This window comes from Gobio gobio (genome assembly GCF_949357685.1).
Source record: "Gobio gobio genome assembly, chromosome: 15".
Classification (NCBI taxonomy): Eukaryota; Metazoa; Chordata; class Actinopteri; order Cypriniformes; family Gobionidae; genus Gobio; species Gobio gobio.
This window is the reverse complement of record NC_137108.1, coordinates 29,221,505-29,247,303: the sequence shown is the minus strand read 5'-3', so window position 1 is coordinate 29,247,303 and position 25,799 is coordinate 29,221,505. Positions and strand designations below refer to the sequence as shown.

General features: G+C 36.5%; 2 protein-coding genes across 5 annotated transcripts; both read right to left on the bottom strand.

The window, feature by feature from the left end:
• Positions 1-1,948: 1,948 nt before the first annotated feature.
• epb41b (erythrocyte membrane protein band 4.1b) lies at positions 1,949-17,566 on the bottom strand. Of its 4 annotated transcripts, none has more exons than XM_079837723.1 (29): positions 17,471-17,566; positions 16,582-16,742; positions 16,171-16,275; positions 16,010-16,052; positions 15,631-15,706; positions 15,293-15,511; positions 15,114-15,201; positions 14,522-14,674; positions 14,300-14,397; positions 13,938-14,089; positions 13,650-13,751; positions 13,264-13,347; positions 11,204-11,812; positions 10,957-11,079; positions 9,566-9,856; positions 9,347-9,478; positions 8,313-8,921; positions 8,068-8,196; positions 7,712-7,978; positions 6,690-6,917; positions 6,348-6,611; positions 5,559-5,786; positions 5,222-5,449; positions 4,399-4,590; positions 4,114-4,286; positions 3,980-4,009; positions 3,814-3,876; positions 3,540-3,728; positions 1,949-2,476 (listed from the first exon to the last, which is right to left on the bottom strand). In XM_079837723.1, exons 2-29 carry the CDS (start codon positions 16,636-16,638, stop codon positions 2,411-2,413), a joined length of 4,998 nt encoding a protein of 1,665 aa, XP_079693849.1. In that variant the 5' UTR covers positions 16,639-16,742; positions 17,471-17,566; the 3' UTR covers positions 1,949-2,410. The 4 variants fall into 4 exon arrangements, with proteins under 4 accessions (XP_079693849.1, XP_079693851.1, XP_079693850.1 ...); XM_079837725.1 differs by having other exon boundaries at positions 14,300-14,394; positions 17,471-17,522; XM_079837724.1 differs by lacking the exon at positions 17,471-17,566 and having other exon boundaries at positions 16,582-16,773.
• An 834-nt stretch (positions 17,567-18,400) lies between these two features.
• trim35-28 (tripartite motif containing 35-28) lies at positions 18,401-23,975 on the bottom strand. Its single transcript, XM_079837727.1, has 6 exons — positions 23,400-23,975; positions 23,163-23,258; positions 22,822-23,052; positions 20,934-20,956; positions 19,779-19,897; positions 18,401-19,689 (listed from the first exon to the last, which is right to left on the bottom strand). Exons 1-6 carry the CDS (start codon positions 23,826-23,828, stop codon positions 19,154-19,156), a joined length of 1,434 nt encoding a protein of 477 aa, XP_079693853.1. The 5' UTR covers positions 23,829-23,975; the 3' UTR covers positions 18,401-19,153.
• Positions 23,976-25,799: the final 1,824 nt, after the last annotated feature.

Sequence of the window (25,799 nt, the reverse complement as noted above, 5' to 3'; positions counted from 1 at the left end):
GCACACAAACAGATTCTCCTATAGTCCTGCCCTGACAAAAAACAAGTTTATTCAAGTGTGCAATTAATATACTTCTTCTAAACTGAAAATAAGTATAGCCTACTTTCAGTCTATTTTTCATGTACTTCTCAGAAATATACTTAAAATTACACTGACTGAAAAGTCTATTTGGCATATTTGAGATATTGAAAAGTATAAAGTATTCTGAATATACTTGGCTTGTAGCTGTGTTTACACTCTTGATTAAGTAGCCTATTAAATACTTTTTTTCACATAGTTTTACATACTGTCTTGGCATCTAATACAATAGATAGTTTTAATATTAAAAGTATACTTTTATACACTAAAAAGGGCAATTTTTAGAGTATAGTGTTTAATATATTTCTGAGAAATGCTGTTGAAAGTGGATCAGACCGATTGAGACCACTTGAAGGGAAAGCAGTAAGGGGCGTATACACTCATTAGGGGGGAGGTGCCTGTGTTGCATTGCGTATTTCAGAGCCGTTGAGTTGCGACATGCTTCGTTCTCTCCGCCATGCGGCCACGTGGTTCATGGAGCGCTCAATAGTTCCAAACAATTCCGCGCAGTCAATCTCTTCGAATGTGTTTAAGCAGAACAGACAGCAGTTTAACTATATTTGCAGCAATTCCTGGCACCTGCCCCCTCAGATCAGAGCCAATTGTGATTTTGTGCTAAAATCACAATTTAAAAAATTCACATAAAAAAATTCACATAAAAAAGATTTATTATTTCTTCATTGTATGTGTCTTATCTTATTATTTTAGTGGGGAGAATGAGTGAAGCTGTTTTAAAAAATGTTTAAAAGTAAAATTTTTGTTGCATTCTAACTCTTCTGAGTACGCACTTCTGTGACGTAATGCCGCTTTGATTGCCGGGTAAAGTCCTCTGTGTAGCTTGGCTCAGCTGAAGTGCGTATCGAGGGCGCAAAACGGCCACAAAGGGGGTGCTCGAAACCTAGAACCCTTCTGAAACCTAAAATTATGAATGGGACACCCTACGGTCTCGTGGACTTAATGGACATGTGCACGCGGCAGCCATTCCACAAGACCAGAAAGTGCATAAAAGTGTGCCATTTGGGATCCAGCCAATGTCAAATGAACGAGATGACCAATCAAATCAAAGAAGGCGGGTCTTGTTCACAGAAGACCAGTGTGAAAGAGTGCTAAGCATTTAATATTTGACAACTGTTTTATGATAGAAATGTTTAACAACCGACAATAATATCAAGTGATGAAATTTTGGAGAAAAATGTAATTGAATTGAATTTATCCTATCATGATTTATGTAATTCATGACAATGTGATAAGACGAGAACCATTTTGTGTTTTTGAGATATACATAAGAATAAGAGTGAATGTGTGCATATTTTAAAATAAAATTAAAATATTATTTGCAAGTAGCTTAAATTGATTACTTAATACTAAAATTAGACATTTCTCAGAAATCGCTAACTGCACCTTTAACTGTTCTGCATACGGCCTGGAAGACAAGCTTCTAGAAGTCACAGCGCACAGTGGGTGTCAGTCACATGCAATCATACAGCAGTGTTGGTCAATCCTGAACTGTATGATTGCTGCAAAACCAGTAGAAGAACAGTAGAACATGGTCTTTTCAACAGCTCAGTATACTGATCCAGGAATGAAGCTTTGGCTGGTTAGCATGGTTTAATGAGCCCCTGCTGGTGGATGATGTAACTACAGTATTTTGGAGGGCAAAATGTAATCTGATGAAATACATTTTTTGCAAGAAACGTATAAATCACAAACGTCAAAGGGGGAAAATAGGTTTTCAGAGATATTCACCTGCTCACCTGCTTATTAGTAATTTAGTCTTGTTTTATAGTAAAACATCTAAACATCCTTAAAACAAGATAAATTAACTTATAAATTAAGTTAAATTTTTTTTTAAATAATTAGAATTCTTTTTGGAGGCTTGAATAAAGTTTATTTTTCATAATTTTCATTTTTTCTTTTCTTATTATTTTCTTAGATTTACGCCAATTATTTTTTTTTAGAAATGGACAGTGTGCCACATACTGAACATACAAACATCTCAAATTTGGCAGTGCACAGGACAGCTTTTATTCCATTTGATTATAATCGAATAGGTGTAAGCAGTTTAAACTAAATTAGAGATTTGTATTTAGATTTTTAGCATGAAGGTCTATACAAATTCAATGGTGTCAACGGATATACCAATGTGGACATGATCACCAGTGTACAAGTAAACAAACTATCAACAATCTTAAATTACACTGATCAAATTAATGAAAACTGCAAACAAGGATTATATTCTATAAAACATGCAAAGCTTTGTTTTTTTTCCCCCACATATTCATCCTTGAATGTTTTAGCAGTGATTATATGCAAGTGCGTAGAAATCAAACATTCAGGCAGTTATTGCAAATATTGTTTCTTGTTGGCGCAGCAAGACTGTTTTTTCATCATCTTCAATCTGCAAAAGAAGATTTTACAGTCACAATTGGTTCATACAGTCTTTTCTAAAAAGCATTTAAAACAGATTTCTTTTGGAATGTTTTAAAAACAGGAGTGTGTGTGTGTTGATATTAAAGGTGGAACAATAAAGCTATTTGAGGTTGGATCCGTCCCGAAATCCCTGTGTTTCTCTCACATCTAGATACTGTATATCAGTGGTTCTCAACCTTTTTGACAACAAACTTGGCCTGTGGCAATAATCAATAATTTTTGTGATGCAATATATCGCCCATTATGTTTACATGATAATGAATGTCAACAACATTTTACTCGATTGTGCTGTCATCGTGTATGTTTTTTTTGGACGGAGGCGAAAGTGGTTATGGGGTAGTTCCTTCATACACAGAGCGGTTATCGACAGGTGAAAAAAAACAGCCATTTCTGGCTTTATAGTGTTTTCCTGACAACTACAGACAGTTTAGAAGAATAAGCCCAAATGGACTCGATTTCAAAGCCACAATCCCCTGTTCCGCTGCACATATAAATTTCCATTTTATTTAAGATAATATATTTTTTACCCTTAATTTCCATGATCTAAAGAATTAAAAGGTTGTCATTTGAAAGTGTGTAGGTCTACTTGCATTATTAGCTGTTATATTAGGATTGTATATTCAGTGGCATAAAATAGTCTTAAAATGACAATAATATTGTTTATCGCAATTATTTCTGGGATGATATATCGCGAAACAAAAAGTAGTTATCGTGACAGGCCTACTACAAACCCCCTTTTGTTCAAGACAATATTCAGACCCTCCTGTCTAAGCTGATATTTGCCACTGGTACTTCTGTTGTATTAAAAAAAAAACTCAAAAGTGGTATCAGTATGTATTTTTAGTTTATTTTAGCATTTTAATTAAGATTATGTTAAGAATATCACTACATGTAAATAAAGTAGACTTATTGGGGCCCCTGGAAAAGTTTGCAGAAGCCACATAGTGGGCCCTGATTGAGAGCCACTGCTATTTTTAACAATTTGTTGTTAAGCGCAGTTGTGTGTGTATACATGCATGTATGTAACTCACTAAACCCATTCTGACGAGTATCTCGCCGTTGGCTTGATGGAGCTGAACTTTGCCAGAAGGCGAGTATGACGAGAGACGTCTGTCCCATTCAGTGGGTCCGAAATCTTGCTTGACCTCCATAAAGACACGCTTAAGTTCAGTAACGATGGCTTGGTGCTTCAATATCAACTCCTGGGACACATTAGAGTCCTAAAGAGATCACATATTAGTAGGATTAACTTAGTAGTATTACCATTAAAGTAGACAAGCCATACATTTCACACACTTCACAAACCTCCAGCATCAGAATGCTGTGACGAACATAAATGCTCTCTCCTTCAACTATCTTTGTCCATGACTGTGATTAAGGAAAAAAAAAAAAACAAGATTATGGATTAATATGCTCTGAATAAGAAGGAACATAACCAAGATGATAGAAATAGATAGAAATAGTATCTCACCTTACTCATGAGCATGGACTCAGTCTCAGCCTGTTAAGAGAAAGATGATTTTTAGAGGATTGAAACTTGTGTTCTTGTGTACTTGTTGTTCTTGTGTGTGTATGTGAAGTTTGCAATATGTGTGTGTTTGTAACCTCAGACTCCAGTGTGATGTTCAGTATGTCTTTTGTCCTCTCCAGACGGGTTTTTGTAATGGACACGGGTTGTGCGGTCGGAGTGGAAGTCAGTGGTTGGTCAGCTGGGATTTGTGGGCGGGGTTTGGGCGAAGCCACTGGGGATATAACAGGTGTGTGTGGAAGAGTGGGAACTAGGGACAGAGAAAGAGAGATGCTCAGGAATACATGGTAACAGTTTTGACATTAGAAAATATTAATTGATTTTTATAATCAAGTGTTTCTGATTCTGTTTGTGATACATACTGTAATCTTTAGGGGAAATGCCCATAAAGGTAAACCAGTCGTCCTCCACTTCTGTCTGCAGCTCTACTGGTCTTTTCTCTGGTACAGGTGGCCTTGGTCTTTCGTCCACTCTTATCGGTTTCCTCCTCTCTTCTTCCCTTCTCCTCTTCTCTTCCTCAGCCCTCCTGTCCACTTTAAGGACATCTGCGACAACTTGTCCCAAAAAGTGGGAAAGAAAGTAGAGAATAAGAATTTGTTGACAAAGACTGTTGACAACTGTGCAATAATGAAATTTCCCACTTATATGTTGTTATTTTATATGTAAAAGGGACATACTGTTTATATTTTCAAATTTTATACACTAAAAATATGGTATTCAGTAAGACGTAAGCAAGGACATATTAAATGGATCAAAAATTACTGTTCTTTCTATTCATTAAAGAATCTTGAAAAAAGTATCACTGTTTCTATAAAATATTGAGCAACACAACTGTTTTCAACTTTGTTGCATTATTTATTAATAATAATAAATGCATCTTCAGCACCAAATCGGGATATTAAAATGATTTCTGAAGGATCATGCGACACTGAAGACTGGAATAATGATGCTAAAAATCAGCTTTTAAATTAAAATTAAAAATGTTTTTATTAAAATAAAATACAATTAAAAAATAAAAACTATTTTAAAATTATAATAATATTTTACAATATTAGTATTTTTATTGTAGATTTGATCAAATAATTGTAACTTTGGTGAGCATAAGAGACTTTCAAAAACATGAAACCTTACCAACCCCAAACTTTTGAACAGTAGTGTATATATGTATTTAAAATGTGTATGTACCTGTTTCTTTTAGTGAAACATCAAAAAGAATGAACCAGTCGTCTTCTGCTTTAATCTGAGGCTGTACTTCTGTTGCCAGAGTAATAGATGGTTGAGTTCTTCTGGCTTCCAGCTCCTGTTTTCGCTTCTCTTGTTCTCCTAGTCTCCTCTTCTCCTCCTCTCTCACTCTCATCTCCTGCTGTCTCTCTCTGTCCTCCTGTTCTTTAATCCTGCGCTCTTCAGTGGCAACTGAAACAATAGATCAAACATAAAAGAGTGTTATTGATTACAATATGACTCTCACCTGAAGTAATACCAGGATAGAATAGAGAATAAGACATGCATCTATTGTTCCCACCTGAAGGGACGCTCCTCTTCTCAGAAAGAGTTGTGTCCAGAAGCTCAAACCAGTCATCATCAACTTCCTGAACCTCGGTGGGGATCATCTGTGGAACAGCGTCAGCTCTCTTTCTGCGATCGTCAATGACCACTCTCTTTTCTTCAGTGATCAGTCTTTTCTCCACCACCCTCTGAACTCTCTGGTCTTTGGTGGGTTCACGGACCTCAAGATCTATGCTTCTGACATCTGAAAAAAGGCACAGTAAGCACAATGGGGCTTGTTTGCACTTAATGAAAAGCATGTAATAATGAAACTTGATACTAGTCTTGGGTAAAAACCTTATTTGCTAACCTTTTACAACCAAGTTAACATTGGTTAATGCATTAACCAACATTAAAAAACCAAACATTTGTTAAATTATTCATTTATTTATATTAGCTCAGGCCCATTCAATAATATTAACAGACTTTTGATTTTAATAATGTATTAGTGAATGTTAAAAGTTAACTTAAACGAAGATTAATAGATGCTTTGGAAGTATTTTTCATTGTTAGTTTATGTTAACCGATGTAGTTAATGTTAACAAATGGAATTGTAAAGTGTTAGCCATTTTTTTAATTATACAGTTTCCAGTATTATAAGTTATATGTTAACGTTAATACAGTATGTATCATGTTTTTAAAAAAAATAAAAGCATTTAAGAATATTTGTTAAATGTTATTGTATACAATGTTTTATGTTAAAATGTATTAGTATGTGGTTTTCAATTTCCTTTCATTGAGTTTAAAGGCATGTGTGGTGCTGTACCTGATGGAAAACTCTTCTGCTCATAAGGCACTTTGTCGAAAAGCTGAAACCAGTCGTCATCGACTTCCCTGGGCACCACTGGGAACTGTGGGGTTTGTATGATGCTCGTCCTCTTCTTCTCTGATACTGTTATTTGTTCTTTAGTGCTCACGGTCATCACCTCAATCACTTTCTCCTCTGTCCTCACTCTGCTCTGAATCACCTCCTCTCTGGTCTCCTCATAAAGCTCAACAGTTGTGCCTTGCAGCAGTGGAGACCAGGGCACTGAAACAAACACAATGTATGATGAATACATTGATGTGTTTACGGTGTGCATTTGTTGTTGTGTGTGAGTGTGTGTACCTGATCCTTTAGGAGAAACATCAAAAATGATGAACCAGTCGTCCTCTTTGTCTCTTTCAGGCTCTACTCCCTTCTGGTTCAGAATAAGTGGCTCTGGCCTTCTATAATTCACTGTCATCTGCTCCTGTTGTTTTATCTGCACATCCTCTTTTCTCCTCTCCACAGCTCTCTTTTCTTCAGCCTCCAAAGGAGACACAGACACAACACGAGTCTCTGGTGTGACAGACACTAAAAATGAGAAACGATCCGTTATCAGTGAAAATCACCACAACTGCGATCTTGACGTGTGTCAGTCATCCGCGCAAAAATCAATTCGCTTTCTGCTTTATTTCTATCATTATCTACTCATCCCATCATGGTACTCAAATACTATTTTTCTTAACCCCACTGGCAAAACTTGTGTGTCCTGTTTGAAGCCCAAATCTCACGAAAGGTTGTTAGATTTATGCTTTCAACAAAAACAACAAAAATTGGTTTAAGCAAAATTTTTTTAATTTAAAAAATTGATTGATAACTGAATTTTAATAATTTAAGTAATTTAATTCTTAATAATTTGTAATGTAATTTAATTGTACTATTTTAGTATTATTTATATATTTAATAATTATATATAAAAAAATTAATAAAATACATAATAATTATATATTTATAATTTATATATTTATTTTGAATGAGCTATTTTTATATTTTTAAGTTTTAGTAATTTTGCTATGTGCTTTTGTAATTTTTTTGTTTTTTTTATATATTTCTATATAGATTTAATATATTTTTATTTCAGTTTTTTTTTTTTGGTAATTTTAATACTTCCAATTATTTCATTTAGTTGCAGTGCAACATTTCATCTTATTTATTACATGGAAGGAAAAAATGCAGGTTTACAAAAAAAAAAAATATATACAGGGACAGGAGTGTCAATAACTGATGACAGAATCTCTCTTACAAATTAATCTTTATCACACAAATATCAGAACTGCGAAATGTGAATTTGATTGTGATAATGCTAGCAGAAAGAAGTACTTCACCTGATGGAAATCTCTTCTGCTCATAAGGCACTTTGTCGAAAAGCTGAAACCAGTCGTCATCGACTTCCCTGGGCACCACTGGAAACTGTGGGGTTTGTATGATGCTCGTCCTCTTCTTCTCTGATACTGTTATTTGTTCTTTAGTGCTCACGGTCATCACCTCAATCACTTTCTCCTCTGTCCTCACTCTGCTCTGAATCACCTCCTCTCTGGTCTCTTCATAAAGCTCAACAGATTGATCTGGCAGCTGTGGATACACCAAGGTCTCTGCGACAAACACAACCCACAATGTATGTTTAGATATGTGGGCTTATGTATGTGTTTTCTTGAATGTGGTTGTATGTAAATGCTTGCACCTGATCCTTTAGAAGAAACATCAAAGATGATGAACCAGTCGTCCTGTGGTCTCCCATAATCCATTGCCACCTGTTTTATCTGCTCCTTTTTCACATCCTCTCTGGTCTCTTCATACTCCTTAACCCTTCCTGAAAAAAAATGGATTTTTCACTTTAGGCACTTCAATTAGCTTGTCAAGTCAACTTGTATTTAATGAAAAAGCAATGACCAAAATTATAGCTGAACGGTTGATCACATGACATACCTGTGGGAGTAGGAGTAAGCATCAATGGCCTGCGATCTAGTAAAATGTACCAATCATCTGTCTCCACCCATTGAAGCTCCTCTTTTTCATCTTGCTGTAACCTTTGTTCCAAACTTTCCACTTCCTGTAATCCAACCCTCAGTTCTTCCACCTCAATTAGCTTTCGCCCGATAGCCTCCACCTCTTCCAGTCTCTGCTCCAAGATTTCCAGTCTCTCAAAAGTGTCCCCAGAACCAAATTTCTTCTCTTCAGTGACCATTACACGTCTTTCTACCATCTCCACCCTCTCTATCTTTTTATCTACATCTACTTGTGATTCCACCAAAGAGTTGAACTCCTGTGTCCATTGTTTAGTGATTACTACCCTCTGTGTCCTTTCTCCATTGACCTCTAATACTTCCTCTTTCAGTGTCTCCTTTGGAGGTTTCATTAATTCAAAATCAGGATGCTCTTTCTCAATAATATCAGACTCCTCCTGGACCAGCTGAATTTTATATGATTGTTTTATCCCAAGCTCTTCTGTGAGCTGCTCGTCTGACCCCTCAATGACTTCCACGTCTTCTCTCTGTTCTTCAGTCTGAAGAGGTTGCTGGACGCCTGAGAGTGAAACTGGAACAAAATTAACCAAAATGAAAGTAAATCATAGCGCTTTCCTTCAGGGAATGGCAAGATTTAATGGAAACTAAAATATTTATTTACGCAGATCAGTCCAGAGGGACTTGTGCGTTTTTTCTTGTATGTTATATATGGTTTGATTTGTGTGATTGCATTATATGGGCAATGATGCTTGAAATGCCATCAATATAAGTGTGTTTTTAATTAATATATCTCATAATAATTTAGGATATAAGTTAAAAATAAATCGTAATAATATTTTATAATATAATATCACACACACATATAGATTCTGAATCAACACCTATCCCTTACCCAAACCCTATAACCATAAACTACACTTGATATTGTTGACAGGAATATTGTTCAAATATGATGACACTGAGGGAATTCACACTAAGCAACATGGTAGTGTGTACCTGATCCTTTAGAAGAAACATCAAAGATGATGAACCAGTCGTCCTGTGGTCTCCCATAATCCACTGCCACCTGTTTTATCTGCTCCGTTTTCACATCCTCTCTGGTCTCTTCATACAGCTCTACAGAGGGCACTGCAACAAACACAATCCATCACACAAATATTGATTTCTTGTGTGTTTTACATGAGTGCATGATAGTGGGTGTGTGAGAGCATGTACCTGATATTTTAGGAGAACCATCCAAAACGACAAACCAGTCGTCGTCTTCGTCTGTTTGAGGCTCTGCTGCTCTCTGCTCAAGAACAACTGGCTGTGGTCTCCCACGATCCACGATCACCGGGTCCTGTTGTTCTTTCTGTACCTCCTCTGTTTTCACTCCGCTCTGAATCACCTCCTCTCTAGTCTGTGTGTTTGGCTCCTCCGGCGGCACCACCTCTTGCTGTATTTTCCTTTCTACATCTCTCTTCTCTTCTTCAGCCTGACATTCTTCAGGAACGGAGCTGCTCACATCTGGTAGCAGAAATCCATTTGAATGGTTTGTTGACATTTGTTGAGAAGCATTTCAAATCATATTTATGCATGTTTCCAGTGTTATAATAAAAGGAGTTCAGGAAGAACATTTGCTGTTACTCACAGGTAAACATCTTATATATCTTATGTATCTTATATATAATATATATATATAAAAGGGATAATGTAGACACTTACCAAATAAATGTCAACATGAAATATTTATTTCAACTTAAATTATTTATTTTATAATTATTTTTAATTTTTAATCAATTATTTTTATTAGCAATAATTTTTTTATAAACAATATTTTAAAAAAAATCCATTATTTTCTTCCACTAAGAGCTCTCCTACTTTAATTCTGATTGGTTGTCAATGTTTTTTACCGTTCATAAGCTGGAAAAAGTCCTTCTGAAAAAGATTCCAATGATTCTCTGTATCATTATTGTTAGTGCTGTGGTGTGGACTACACCATTGTCATATAATTAGAACGATAAATAAAACTTTATTGTTGTAGTTATTGTTCTTGGTGTGAACGGGCCTTAAAGTCAGCATGAAATCATAATTGACAATTCTTGTTTTTTAGGGAATATTGCAGTATTTATTATACATGATTTATCTGTGTATCCTTTTTAAAATTCATGTGCCCTTGTAATCTTTAATCAAAATAACTTCCTCTCCCACTTGCATCGACATCTCTTCTCTGAGGACGTGTTTACTGGCACGAGAGCGGGACAACCTGTCACTCACATCGACCAAAAACAATCCACAACCATCCAACGATCAAATCAATTCCTGATGGACGAAATCAAGTCCCGCCCTGAATTTTTTCTTGTTCGAGAAGCCGTTTAACTTGCAACTACCATGTCATGTTGACTTTAATAGTAGTATGCAGTTCCAAATTCAGTAGTCACTACAATCAATAACTGATAAGCAAGATGCCATCAGTCTGCAGTGTGATACGAGAGACATGAAATTAATTGTTTTAGTTGGACAATGGTAAATATGACATATCTGACTACTAGATGGTGCAGCGGACCAATCAGAATAGAGTATTTCATTAAGCTGTGTACTTAAAAGAGAAATGTATTTTTATATACCTGCAAGGGGGCGTGATATCTCCATGGTTTGTGGTAGCACATCCAATAGAATGTACCAATCATCATCGTTGTTCATTGGTTTGGGGATATATACTATCTGTTGCAAGTCCTCCTTAACTCTTCCTGAAAAAAAATTGATTTTTCACCTTAGGCACTTCAATTAGCTTCTTCAAATGAACTTGTATTTAATGAAAAAGCAATGAACAAAATGTCTGGTGATAGCTGAACGGTTGATCACATGACATACCTGTGGGAGTAGGAGTAAGCATCAATGGCCTGCGATCTAGTAAAATGTACCAATCATCTGTCTCCACCCATTGAAGCTCCTCTTTTTCATCTTGCTGCAACCTTTGTTCCAAACTTTCCACTTCCTGTAATCCAACCCTCAGTTCTTCCACCTCAACAAGCTTTCGCCCGATAGCCTCCACCTCTTCCAGTCTCTGCTCCAAGATTTCCAGTCTCTCAAAAGTGTCCCCAGAACCAAATTTCTTCTCTTCAGTGACCATTACACGTCTTTCTACCATCTCCACCCTCTCTATCTTTTTATCTACATCTACTTGTGATTCCACCAAAGAGTTGAACTCCTGTGTCCATTGTTTAGTGATTACTACCCTCTGTGTCCTTTCTCCATTGACCTCTAATACTTCCTCTTTCAGTGTCTCCTTTGGAGGTTTCATTAATTCAAAATCAGGATGCTCTTTCTCAATAATATCAGACTCCTCCTGGACCAGCTGAATTTTATATGATTGTTTTATCCCAAGCTCTTCTGTGAGCTGCTCGTCTGACCCCTCAATGACTTCCACGTCTTCTCTCTGTTCTTCAGTCTGAAGAGGTTGCTGGACGCCTGAGAGTGAAACTGGAACAAAATTAACCAAAATTAAAGTCAATCATAGCACTTTCTTTCAGGAAATGGCAAGATTTAATGGAAACTAAAATATTTATTTACGCAGATCAGTCCAAAGGGACTTTTTTTCTTGTATGTTATGGAAAATGGCAGCCCAGCTCGCCCTTTTATCCTTATGTCAACAAATTTGATTGATAACCAGTGGTGGAGCTTGACTTTTTGGCATGTGGACAGAAGTGAGAAAGCCTAAATTGGGTGCAAGCTCCAGACATTGGAACGAGCTTATACCAAAACCAGAATGAACAATTATCAATTGTTAAAGGGTTAGTTCACACAAAAATGAAAATTCTGTCATTCATTTTCTCATGCCGTTCTCAGGTTTATGTTCATCTTTGGAACACGAATTAAAATCTTTTGAATGAAATTTGTGAGATTTCTGTCCCTCTATTGACAGCATATGCAAGTACCACTTTAAAGCCCCAGAAACATGTGACTCCAGTGGTTTAACCTCAATTTTATGAAGCGACGCGAATGCTTTGTTTGCCCAAAAAAAAAAAAAATTTACCACTTTATTTACAAAATATTAATCTCCAGCGTGCGTTCACCCAACAACGCCTACTCTCGCATCAACACAGAACGCATGCGTCATGGTGCTCTCATGAACATGCGTTGGAGATTAATTTTTTTGGTTACACTTTATTTTACGGTGTCATTGTTACAGAGCAATCAAATATTTAAGTACCGAGTAATATTAATTAAGCACATGTACTTACTAAAGGGTTAGGGTAGGAAAAGGGTTTGGTTGATGGTTAGTTGCATGTAATTATGCATTGTTTACTGTTATTACTATGGTAAGTACATGTAACATATGTAACAAGGACACTAAAAGTGTTACTATTTAAAAAATAAAAAACTTTATTTTTTTATTGCTTAAAATTGATCAGTCCATCTTGAACTAATTAATATTTTGTTATATTATGTTTATTTGCACAAACAAAGCACTTGTGCAGCTAGCAGTAACACGGATTACTTTAATGATGTCTTTACTACCTTTCTGGGGGTTTATTAGCAGTTGCGTTGCTGTCAATGGTGGGACAGAAAGCTCTCAGATTTCATCAAAAAGATCTTCATTTGTATTCCAAAGATGAACAAATGTCTTATGGGTTTGGAACGACATGGGGGTGAGTAATTAATAACAGAATTTTCATTTTTGTGTGAACTAACCCATGCAATTTTAGGAGTTATAATAATAAAAAAATAAAGTCCTTTAATATTTAATAATTATTTATTTTATACATTTATATTGTCAATTTATTTTTCCCAAATTATATCATTATATTTTCCAGAGTCTGTGCATGCTCAGCTAGGCATGGGTGTGTGGCACCTACAGCACACATTGAAGCTTTTCTATCGATAATGTATTGTACACAGTGGAGCATTTGAAAGCATTAGAATAGACTTACATGGGCTGCCGTCAAGGAGGACACACCAATCATCTGCATGATGCTTCCACTCCTGAAGCTTTTGGCTTTCCAGCATCACTTCATCTGTACAGGATTTTTCCAGTTCATGAGAAATATTTTTAATGGTATAACGAACGCATTTTTCAAAAAGGAACCAAAAATCATACAGTGAAATGTATTTGTCCAAACACAAGAATCATTCATTAAAATAATGTGTGTTTGTCCCAAATGTATTTTTTGTGGTCAACTGGCAAGAGCAAGACCGGCCTATTTATTTACTATTCTGTGATCATAAAGGTGATTCTGAGGGTAGATAAATATTTATAGTGCAGTCAGTTGTTTCAGTCAGATTACATTATTTCAATTTGCCATAGGACCATGCTTACCTGATGTAGAAATGCGCCATTTGTCCGGACCATAGGCCAGGAACCAGTCGTCAAACTCAGCTCTAACTGGTAGCTTTAGAATATCAAGTATTTCTTCATTTGCTGAAAACAAAAAAACATTTAATGTCAATCATTTGTATCCTTAATAAATAAATAATCTTAAAAACTAAATGACCTATAAAAAAAACTAAAGAAAAAGAAACAAATCTACTAAATGAACTACATATCTAATCAAACAAACTACAACTAAAGCTAAGAAAATAAATAAATAAATAAATAAAAGGTTGCCTTTTCTCTTGAGGATATATCGTGTGAATCTTGGAGGAGCTCGCGTGATGTTGCTACTGGCCTCCAGACACTCAGACTGGGTGCGGCCTTGGTGGCGGAACCTTGAACCCAAAGTCAGGAGCCGTTTTGCTTTTGTGTCTTGAAGTCGGTTTCTGAAAAACACATTCAGAGGTATAGTCGTATTTCTTGAAACATCCCAAAGAGTTTCAAATACGTCTTCAAATAAGTCTTGTTTCAAAGAATGTATTTGCATACATTTGTCTGGAGCGCCCCCTTGTGTTTCTCATGGTCACATGGACACAAAACAATTGATGAATACATACTGGGTTACATAAAACACATACATACATACATGGGCTCACCTGAAGAAACTATGGTGTTCCACAGAGCATTTCCACAGTTGTTTGCATTCTCGGTAGTTGGCCAAACTAAAGCTGACGTCACCTTCAGACTCATCCTGCTAAATCAGGTCAAATGGAAAAAGTTCAAATTAACCACAATCAGCTTGTCACTACTTCAAAAGAGCAAGAACAATCCATAATCTAAAAATAAAATAATATGAAGAAAAAAGCTAGTGTGAATACCTCAGAAGGACGCATCTTGAGAAGAAAGGTGCTGCGTTTGTGGGAGATTTTAAGAACACTGGGCCAAAGGAAAGTCTTAATTTTTATCTCATCCTCATATACCATCAGTCCCTCTGAGCAAACGCCGAGCATCACATCTGCACCGCTGACATCCTATCAACAAATCAAACATTATACTAAAGATGTGCACTGTTCATGCCCTGTTAAAGGGATAGTTCATCCAAAAATGACAATTCTGATAACATTCACTCATCTTCAAAGTCGCTTCAAGCCATTTGACTTTCTTTCTTCTGTGGAACACAAAAGAAGATTTTGAAGAATGTTTTTGTTCATACTATTAAAGGCAATAGGGTCCAATACCACACTGGACCCCATTGACTTTCATTGTATGGACAAAATAACAGACATTCTTCAAAATATCTTCTTTTGTGTTCTACATGCAGAAGGCAGAAAATCGTACATGTTAGTAAAAAAGAGGGTGAATGATAGCAGAAATGTATTTTTTGGTGGGTGAACTGCTGCTTTAATACATTCCAAATAATTTAAAAATGGTTAAGCAACGGTTAAATTGAGTTGACTATAATAAAATTACTTTGGCAGGATGCAGGTCCACTCCATACATGGGAAGCCCCATGGCGTTCTCAAGGAAAAGCATATCTGCTTGGGCAGAACTCATGAATCTGTGTAATATACAAAGAAATTATACAAATGTGTGTTTTTGTGTATGTGTTATTGTACATATATGTGTGTCTGATTGCTGGTACAGGATACCTGTATGTGGAATGCAGCTCCATCACTCTCTCCTCCAGCTCTTCACTCTGATTGGGAGCAAGAACGATTTCACTGACATAGTTGTTCTTGTGGAGATTTGGGTCGTAATCGCCAAGTGTTGACTGAACTGTGTATGAACCCAACAGATTCAAGATGTCTGATGGACAGGGCAGTCGGCCAATCAGAATATCTTTTCTCAGCTGAAGACACAGGAGATATCTGAAAGAATTTCATGGAATAGCAAGTGTTCAGTCAACACAGAAAGAAAAATATGCACAAATATATCAACACAATTAGCTCAATGTGTATGTTTTATATGCATTTGTCTCTTGTTGTACCTAGTGATGTCCTCAGCCAGAATTGAGGGATCGGGTGGGTAAAACTTGATGCTGAAAAAGAATTCAGGTTCTGGACCTGAAACCAAACAAACAGGGAACAAATGTGGGGCTGAAAACGCAAGCACATGTGAATCTTCACTGTCCACTATTCTAAAAAATGCCGGGTTAAAAATAACCCAAGTTGGGTTGAAAATGGACTAACCCAGCAATTGGGTTGTTTTAACCCAGCAGTTGGGTTAAATGTTTGCTTAAAACAACCCAATCGCTGGGTTAAAATAACCCAATTGCTGGGTTAGTCCATTTTCAACCCAACTTGGGTTATTTTTAACCCAGCATTTTTTAGAGCGTAAATAATACTGTATATGTGAAAAGCACATACTTTTGATCTGTTTTCGGATCTCTTTAGCACAGTCCAGCCATACCTGAATCAATAAACACAAAATATTCCTTAATTGTTTTGTTTTTTTAAATAGGTTTTTACTTGTCACATATTGAATATAACAGAATATATGCCAATGTGATATGACATGAAATAAATACCCTGGTACTAGGAGAATCCCACATGACCAGACCATAATAATCCCTCTCCAGCAGGTTAAGGTGTTCACAAACTTTACTGAAGAGATCCTGTCCCACTGCATTTGTCTGTGCAAGAAAAAAAAGTGCATTTTAATTATAGTATCTATATATTTTTGAATCTGTCCTTTAATTTTTTTCTACTGTAAACAAATCTAAACATCTTTAAAACAAGATACATTTACATAACTGACTAAGATAATAATACTTGGTAGGTAATTTTTTTCGTCTTTTTGTATGCATAAACCCAATTCATTTCAAAAGATGTATGCTTAAAAACAAAACAAATGTAAACTTAATTAATTTCTATTATAATAAAATAATCTTGTTTGAAGGATCCTGATTAAAAAAAGTGTTTTGTCTTTGTTCAGATACCTCCAGCTCCCACACAAAGTGGGTGTCGTCCAGGAAATTCACTCGACACTGCAACATGTTTTTCAAAGTTTTCTCTTCTCTTCTGTTTATTCCTCTGGTGGTGGAGTTCAGGCGGTTTTACCCACTTTTCCTTTTCCCCACTTTAGGCATCAGGCAATGAGCTGCAAAAGTTGCAAAGTTTTAAAATTCTCTTCAGAACATTCATGTTCCCATGGTTCTAAAGCAGCACACGTCTGTATGAGGCATACGAGGCCCTGCCCTCCTGCACTGTCCTGCTTGTGTGATATTGATATGAGTGTTTTAGAAAGATATGACCCCCCCCCCCCCCCACTCACACACAAACACATATAAATACATCAACATGCCTGTTTACAGGGATGAGTAAGGGTCAGTCATAAACATAAATGTATTCGTCCATCATGACTGGAGAAACAAGAAGGAATTACTACAGTATAAATGGATTATTTATTTAATATGATGTTACCCGCTATTTTCTGACTAAAGATAAGCTGATAAGAATGGGTGGGGTAGCAAAGAATCTTCATGCAACTCTTTCCTCACGTAACATTATATTCAAATGATAAAATATGGGTAAACTGACTAAAAAAAAGAGCTGTCCTACTGTTTATATGCCATGCAGGGCTCAAATTTTTCAACAACCCATTGGTTTGAATTCATATTTTGTATTGTCTTGTGACAATTAAGTAAATGGGAATATTTGTTGACATCAGTGTTACTTAGACACTTACTACAATAGCAAACATCACAATGTTGAGTACTACTTCCAATTTTTCTTTTAATTACAACTTAAATTTGCTGTCTTAAAATGTCTTATTGCCTAATAGAAATGAAACAAGTCTGAAAAGAACAACATAAATGATCAGCCTACCGGTGCATGTCTTCATTGGTCTTCTCATGTAGCCGCTTCACCAGCAGTCTGTGATGAGGGTGGAGGATCTAACACTATTCCCATGACGTTAGTACTGAGATAATGAACAGTGCAGATGAAACCAGACCTAGTATATCTAAAGCAAAACTAAAAACATTTCATACACTATCTTTAAACAAACAAAAAAAAGTATTTTCCCCCCACATAGCTAACAACTGCTTTATTTTTATAGTTGCAAACTCCAAAGAGAGAAGAGCTACAGCTTCCACTGACATATTCCAACCTCATGTTTACTAATATGAAGGACACTTGGGTCTAAATATTAAACTAAGCAAGCCTTTCCACCCTTCTATTCATTCTCCCAACCTCAGGGATGCAGGAGTCTTTCTATTTAACATTACATTTTAGTGTTAAGTGCAGTATGATATTATTAAACGTGCAAATGAATCCTAGAGCAGTCCTGTTTGTTATCTCTCTCAGTGCAGAGGAAAGCATGAGAGCGAGACTCAGATAGATAACACTGTAACTGTCATTCTTTTACACATGTACAGTCTAAAATACATTTAAGACCAGTGGTCGGTTGCATAAACTTACAAGTTTATACTTTTTTTTTCTTTAAGGCTGATAATATTTTTCTCTAAATGTAGATTGGAATTATTTGAATCTAAAAAGTTTAACTTATTATGGTCAAACTAGTTCTTAAATCAGAGTTTTAACATATAGGGGCTGTTTTTATGCAAAACTGAATTGAAACACACTTCTGACAATTTACCCAAATTACATGCACTTTCACAATAATTTGGACATCAATTTTAGCTAATCTAAATGAGCCTAGTGACATCTGAGATTTTCTATTATGTGGGTGTTCCTTTTTTTGACTGGAAGACATAAAACTGAAATAACAGTTGAGACATAAGAAACACATCAAGTCTGATTAGTGAGATCATTTATTGTTGTTTCATCAAATTTAGTATTTTTTCCCCTTTCCCCTACTGATATAAAAAGTACTACATATGTAACTAAACATACCCGACACAATTAAGTGGCAAATAAAAATGGAAACAGTTATCGTTAACTAGATCTATACAAAAAAAGTGATTATTTGTAAGTGAGTTGTTCTTGTGTCACATGACCATTGTCATTGAACAGTAGCAGGGTTAATTGTAAGATTTAAAGTTGATTAAAACACTTTTTCTGCTTAACAATCAATAGTGTATCGCAGCAATAAAGATGCCATTCATATTTTTGGTAGATTGAAAAGAATATCTTAATCCTTACATGGTAAATCCCACATTACATGAAAAGACCATTAATGATGCAAGTTGAATTTTAGCATAATATAACAGCAATTTCCATTTAAAGGAGTTTTCCAAGTTTAGTACAAGTTACGCTCTATCAACAGCATTTGTGCCATAATGTTGATAATATATTATTATCACTATAAATTTGTTGTAAGATTCTTACTGTGATTGAGATTTTTCATATTTTAAAGAAAAAGGAGAAACATGACAATCATTAAAACCTTATGCCACAAATGCTGTTGCTTGGCTTAACTTGTACTGGATCCAAAATACTCCACTAGTTCTGTTTAATTTGGCTCAATATAATTCAAAACTGTATAGCAACTTTAGTGGAGGTTTTAGACTCTTCAGCCTTACCAGGCTAAGATGTTAGCATGTTTACTCATTGTTTGTGTATATTCACTTTAGCAGGCAAGATTTTGATGGGTGTGCTCTGGAGCCCTGGGCCAAAGATGGGGAACAGCTTTTCATTGAACTTATCATTATACGTGCATAGGTGCTTGTTGTTGCCTGTATCCCAGAAGGACACCTCTCCCTTCTCCATATTGACCTTAACCCTGATGGTTTCGGGCCTTCTCTCTAGATTCAGCACAGTGCGTGGACTGGTCAGAGCATTGTAGATCCCTTTACTCAGGCCGATGGTCCACACTCCTGCTTTGGTTGTCACTGTGAACTTCCTCTTCCGAACCACTGACTCCTTGCATACTCCCAAGATCCATTTTGGGTGGTCAGCCACACAGACCTCCCAACGGTGACGCCCTGAGGAGAAACCTTCTGAACCAAGAACAAAAACACAGGGATCAAACCTCTCAGGGTTGTCTGGGAAAGACTGCCTCTCCTGACTCTCTTGCACACTGGAAAAATCAGGAGATATAGAGAGCCAAGGCGAGACGGTGTTGGGATCCAGGATTACAGGCACTGCAGACAAAATTTTTTTTTAAGGTGACCCACAAAGTTCTCTGAGTTTATATTACACATATCTTAGACGAGGTGAAATGTGCACTCACAACAAACGACATGAGACTGCAGATTTTCCCAGATTTTGTAACCCAAAGCGCCTACATGCTTGGCCATGTTAATGAGAGCTCCTTCAACCTTCTTTGGATCCTCACCAGTCCACTGGGTTCTGTGACAGACATCAAGAGACGTTTACCCTCTTACACAAAGCAGAATGAAAGTCACAATGAAATGGAGTGAAACAGATTATCGGAAAAGAAAAAAATATATAGGGCAGGGACTTGGTTCTATCGTTTGTTGATTGGATTTTGGAAGGTCCAGTTACATTTTAATTACATTATGAGATAAGAAAAGAAAAGAAACATATGCACGGATGAATTGTTCACAATAAATTTGCAGTCACATTTACCGTTGTTTGTTGGAATCCAGTTATTTTAATAGGAATCAGGCAAATTTTGCAAGGGCGAAAGAATTCCCCGTGCAAATTTCGCAACCGGTTCAACTGGTCATGCGAATTGACCAACAGAAAGCTGCTTGGTTTTAAAATGACTTCTTCAAGAGTTGTGTTTATCGTCACTACACTCATAGACAGTGGGAATTTTGCTAATGTGACCACACCTTAAAGGTATAGTTTACCCAAAATGAAAATTAAGTCATTATTTACTAGTGTTTTTGTTGTTGCGTTTTTATTAATATTGATTTCTCAAAGTGTTGCGCTTATGTGCTACAAAGTCTCATGAACGTGCAGTCATACACAGCAGTCCAATGGACAAGGAAAGGATTTTGTTAAATAATAAATTAAACTTTTGTTTGCTTTTCACCAAACCCTTGAGCACTTGGAATATATGGCACGAGACACCAGAAATCAGTTTGAAGCTAAATGCTATTCACTGCCATTATATGGATGAGCATGAGCAAGATATTTTGTGATCCGAAAAGGAGAGAAGGACATACGGCATTAGAACAGTAATGCCAAAGTAAATAATGACTTGATTTTCATTTTTGGTTGAACTAACCCTTTAAGATCTATAGGAAAATTTAGAAAACGTTTCACTTCATGTCAACTTTAAAGGACATTAGATGGCAAAAGGGCATCAGTGTGAGCAAATATGACATATCTACAGTATAGTGATTTTAGGCGAGTAATTCATAGCACAACAGAACTAAGAAATATATGGGGGAAAAAAAAATCAAGAAGCACATACCGTCTTTTTAGCTTCTGGAAGTTCTGTGGAAGAAAATGTAAAAAGTTCACTTATAAGAGCTGAATGAAGGATAAGGGGTCAATGACCTGATGCTCATTTTCCATATCTTGTTTAGTTACAAGGTTAAACGGTTAGTTCACCCAAAAATGAAAATTCTGTCATTAATTACTTACCCTCATGTCGTTCGACACCCGTAAGACCTCCGTTCATCTTCGGAACAGAAATGAAGATATTTTAGTTGAAATCTGATGGCTCTGAAAGGCCTCCATTGGCACAATGGCACGGTTCACTCTCAAGACCCTTAAAAGGTACTAAAGACGTCGTTACAAAGTCCATCTCACTACAGTGGTTCTAAAATAACTTTATAAATCGGCGAGAATCGTTTTTGTGCGCAAAAAAACCCTAAATAACGACTTACATAGTGATGACGATTTCAAAACAAGGCATCATGAAGCTTCGAAGCGTTATGAATCAGCGAGTCGAATCAGCAGTTTGAATCGCCAAATTTCAGCAGTTTGGCGGTTTGACACGCGATCCGAATCATGATTCGGCTCATTGATTCATAACGCTTCGAAGCTTCATGATGCCTTGTTTTGAAATCGTCATCACTATGTAAGTCGCTGTTTAGGGTTTTTTTGCGCACAAAAACTATTCTCGCCGATTTATAAAGTTATTTTAGAACCACTGTAGTGAGATGGACTTTGTAACGACGTCTTTAGTACCTTTTAAGGGTCTTGAGAGTGAACCGTGCCATTGTGCCAATGGAGGCCTTTCAGAGCCATCAGATTTCAACTAAAATATCTTCATTTCTGTTCCGAAGATGAACGGAGGTCTTACGGGTGTCGAACGACATGAGGGTAAGTAATTAATGACAGAATTTTCATTTTTGGGTGAACTAACCCTTTAAATGTGAGGTTTTGCTATATGTTTTGAGGCCTTGCTTAGCCTTATCGTACATTGGTGATCTCCTCCTCCTTCCACAATATTTACATCTAATAAGTACATTTTTCTCCACTGACTTTGATGTTTTTTTTTTCGAAATTTAGGCCACTGTCCTACAGAGTTTAGCTTCAACCCCAATTAAACACACCTGATCCAGCTAATGAAGGTCTTACCATAGACTGTAAAAAAAGATGGACGACGCACCTTTATTCTCTTCAATTGTAGTAAGTAAAGCCGTCAGTGTCCATATATGGCAAATATATCTTGGGTCTCGAGTCTGCGCAGTAGTGAGCGCGAAGTAGAGTCGATATATCAAGCCCACACTCCCACCTAATCAATCACACGCCCTGAACTTTTTTGTGAATTAAACAGTTATGGAAATGTAGAAATTATCTTACGGGTTAGGGACGACATGAGGGTGAGTAATTAGGGTGAATTCAGGGTGATTGGGACACTTTTTCCAAGTCATCTCAATAGCAAAAAGTGTCCCAATCCCCCTGAATTCACCCATGACAGAATTTTGTTGTTGTTGGGTGAACTATCCTGTTAAAGTTAAAGCTCCAGTCTCCTTTTCAGGACTCTTGTGGCGCTTGGGTCTTACTAGGCTTACCAGAAACTTCCAGGCAGATGTGTTGAGGCAAGTTGGAGCTAAACACTGCATGACAGTATAAATCAGGTTTGGATATCCCAGTTTTTTAAATGTTTTATTAGTCTGTTCTTGTTTAACTTTTATATTGTTATATTTTGTATTTATTTCATTTTTTTCTTGATTGTACAACATTTAAGTGTCAACTGAAATCTATTAATTTATTCAAAAGTGCAATTCATACATAAATAAACTAGAACGTACATCTGTACATGTTTGTCTTGTTTAGTGAGTTTCGAATATTATCAGGTACACATGTAAAAAGATACCCCCCCCCCCCCTCCAAAAAACCTGTCTTACCTGAAGGAAAGTCAAATCCTCTGCTCCCATTTCCCTCTTTACTGATTGAATCAATTCTGAAAGAGCTGAAATATCACGAGTGATGTTGTCAATACTCTCATTAATCATAATCTTCTTCTCATTTTCTTCTCTTAACAAAGCATTTATTCTATATGTCTCCTCCTCCTTTAAGATCTGATGGAGTCTCTCAAACTCCTGTTTGATTTGCGTTTCTGCATCTTTGGTCTGGCCCTGTAACAAAACAGAGAAGTGAAATGGGCATTGGGGTTAAATGATCAAGACACTGTATTTCACTGTATTTGAGTTTTTTGGCCTTCGATACGTTTCCTGAATCGGTTTACCTCAATAAAGGAGATTGTCTCTCTATATCTTTTTTTAGCTCTTTTGAAGGAGTCCTGCTTACTTTCCAGTATTTTTATTTTCAAGTTAAGCTCCTCCTATAAAAAAAATGGCATGTTAGAAAAGTGCATTTATGCACTTCACCAAAAAAGTCAGTATTCATTTCAGATGTAACATGAAGTAAGTTGCTTTAGGTTCACTGATGTACTTATGGAGGTGGGGGGAAAAGTTTAGCTCACCTTGCAGAAAGGCACGCCCTGATCTATCGGCACCAGCTCGTGTCCAGGGTGTAGTGTCACGCAGTCCACGCACACAGGTCCCTCGTCTTTAATGCAGAAGAGCTGGAAGGGGCGCTGGTGCAAACCACAGATGACCTCATCGAACCCCGCACCTGGTGTTCTCCAGTTCCTCTCCTTTTTATAGGACACGCAAGTGTTGTTTAGTGCGCGGTTGACGATCGGTGTCTCTCCGTCACAACATTTTCGGCACAACGGGCAGTGCTTTGTCGACTGGTTCTTCCAGCTGCCCTCCAGACATTCCTTACAGAAACTGTGGCTACACGAGAGCAACACGGGTTCCCTAAAAATGTCTTTGCACACAGGACACGTTAAGTCTGACTCGAGAAGAGATGGCCTGTCTGAGATATCCTCGTCACTGCAGTCTGCCATGTTCGACTAAAGCTGTACTTTCACTTTCACTAAACGGCAAATTTTTCTTATAGGAGTTTAAAATATGCTTAAAAAGCGCTCAGGTGTTTAAAACAGCAAACCTTCAGCGTTTAAAAATGGTTACAAAAAGAAAAGAAAAGTAGGAAGCTATTTTTTGTAAGGACGAGACGTTCTACCTGTTTCGCTCTGTCACTGCAACTTCCGCATGTATGAGAGCGGGTGGGCGGAGAGAAAAAGCAGGATATAATAAAAGTGCAAACAGTCAAACAAGTTTGTGTTCATTTTTACACAGAACAGAGGCCTATTGCACAAAACTAGGATAAGGGATTAAGCTGGGATATCTTGGTGATCCTGGCTCAATTTATCCGTGATCCGGTTGCACTAAAGCTGGATAGGGTGGCAGTTGGATGTTATGGTATAAATTACCATGGAGATTTATTCTGTGGAGCTAGCCTGCTCCAGACCAGGCTAAATTCCAGGATCTATTTAATCTCTCATCCTTTATGTCAGTCAGCAGTCACCACAAACGGAAACCAATAGTTATTCTACTGCCCACTATACATTGTTATCACATATAACTAGACCCACTGTCATTATTTAAACGTTTGTGGTCATAATTTCAATCATTTTTGATAAATTATGATTTTTAGATGATGTTGCTATCATTAGATAATTTACGGTTTCCCATAGACTATAAGGCTATATATAAAAATGATAGAATATTAGGGCCACAGAGGAAAAAAAAGAAAAGTCACAGACTTCGAAAAATTAAGTCATAATATTGTAACCTGTTGTTTTAGAGGAGGACGGTTGTTAAAATGACAGCTGTGGGGCATTTCGTGGAATTGTTCTTCAGTATGGTTTCACAAACAAGGACATACTTAATCTTTTGGCACATCAGCGTCACATTGTCATAAGTATCAGGACTGTAAAAAGAATCTGCATCTTTTCCGTAGAAAGAACCAGCCTCATAAATGTATGACTTTTTCCTTCTTCCTCAGTGTGGCCCTAATACTCGGTCGTATAAAATGCACATTCCATATAAATAAAAACACAAAAGTGTAACATTAGGTTCCTTTATTGAATAAGGATAAAACAAAGCAGGTAAACCATCAGCTCCTTTCGAAACTGAAGTCACACAGTGACTCAACAATACAACAAAAGGATTATACAACAAAAGGATAAATACACATTCAAAGATAGAGATTATATATATATATATATATATATATATATATATATATATATATATATATATATATATATATATATATATATATATATATATATATATATATATATATATATATATATATATATATATATATATATAAAACACACCCCGCTTGTCTGCACACTGAAATAAATGCAGGACAAATCCATACACATCAACTGAACAGACAAATGAATGGATGCAGTAGCCTCCCTGCAAGCTTGTATTACACACAGTATACAGCACAAACATCATAAAACAAAAAAAGGCCACAAAAAACAAAAAAAATCGGTGGACAGCATAAGAAGCAGAGTACAACGGCTAATATTAAACTGTACTACTGAGCGTAGTAATAATGTAAGGCTTTGATAATAATTTATCAAAGCCTTATACAGTGTGATGGAGTTACTTTACACAATTTCACTCATATCTGTTGTCCATTTCAATTAAAAGTTAAACTGTTTCATAATCAGTGTACAACTGCATTTTTGGAGATGTGAATTAACTATTTGGTGTAATTGTGATGTTTCAGCGGAGCGGTGAGTGAGTAATTGTGCACTACTTACGCATTCAGGAGGTCTGCAATACTTTGCCATGATTTTTCTCTTTGCTTTATCACTGTGGCGGTGTTGCCTTTCTTCTTAATTATGTATTTTACCTCCTCGTTTGCCTCCATGAGGATTTGTGCCTCCAACGGGGAAAAGTACGCCGCTCTAGTTGCCATGGTGAATCAGTGAATCTGTGATCGGTGGCGGGTC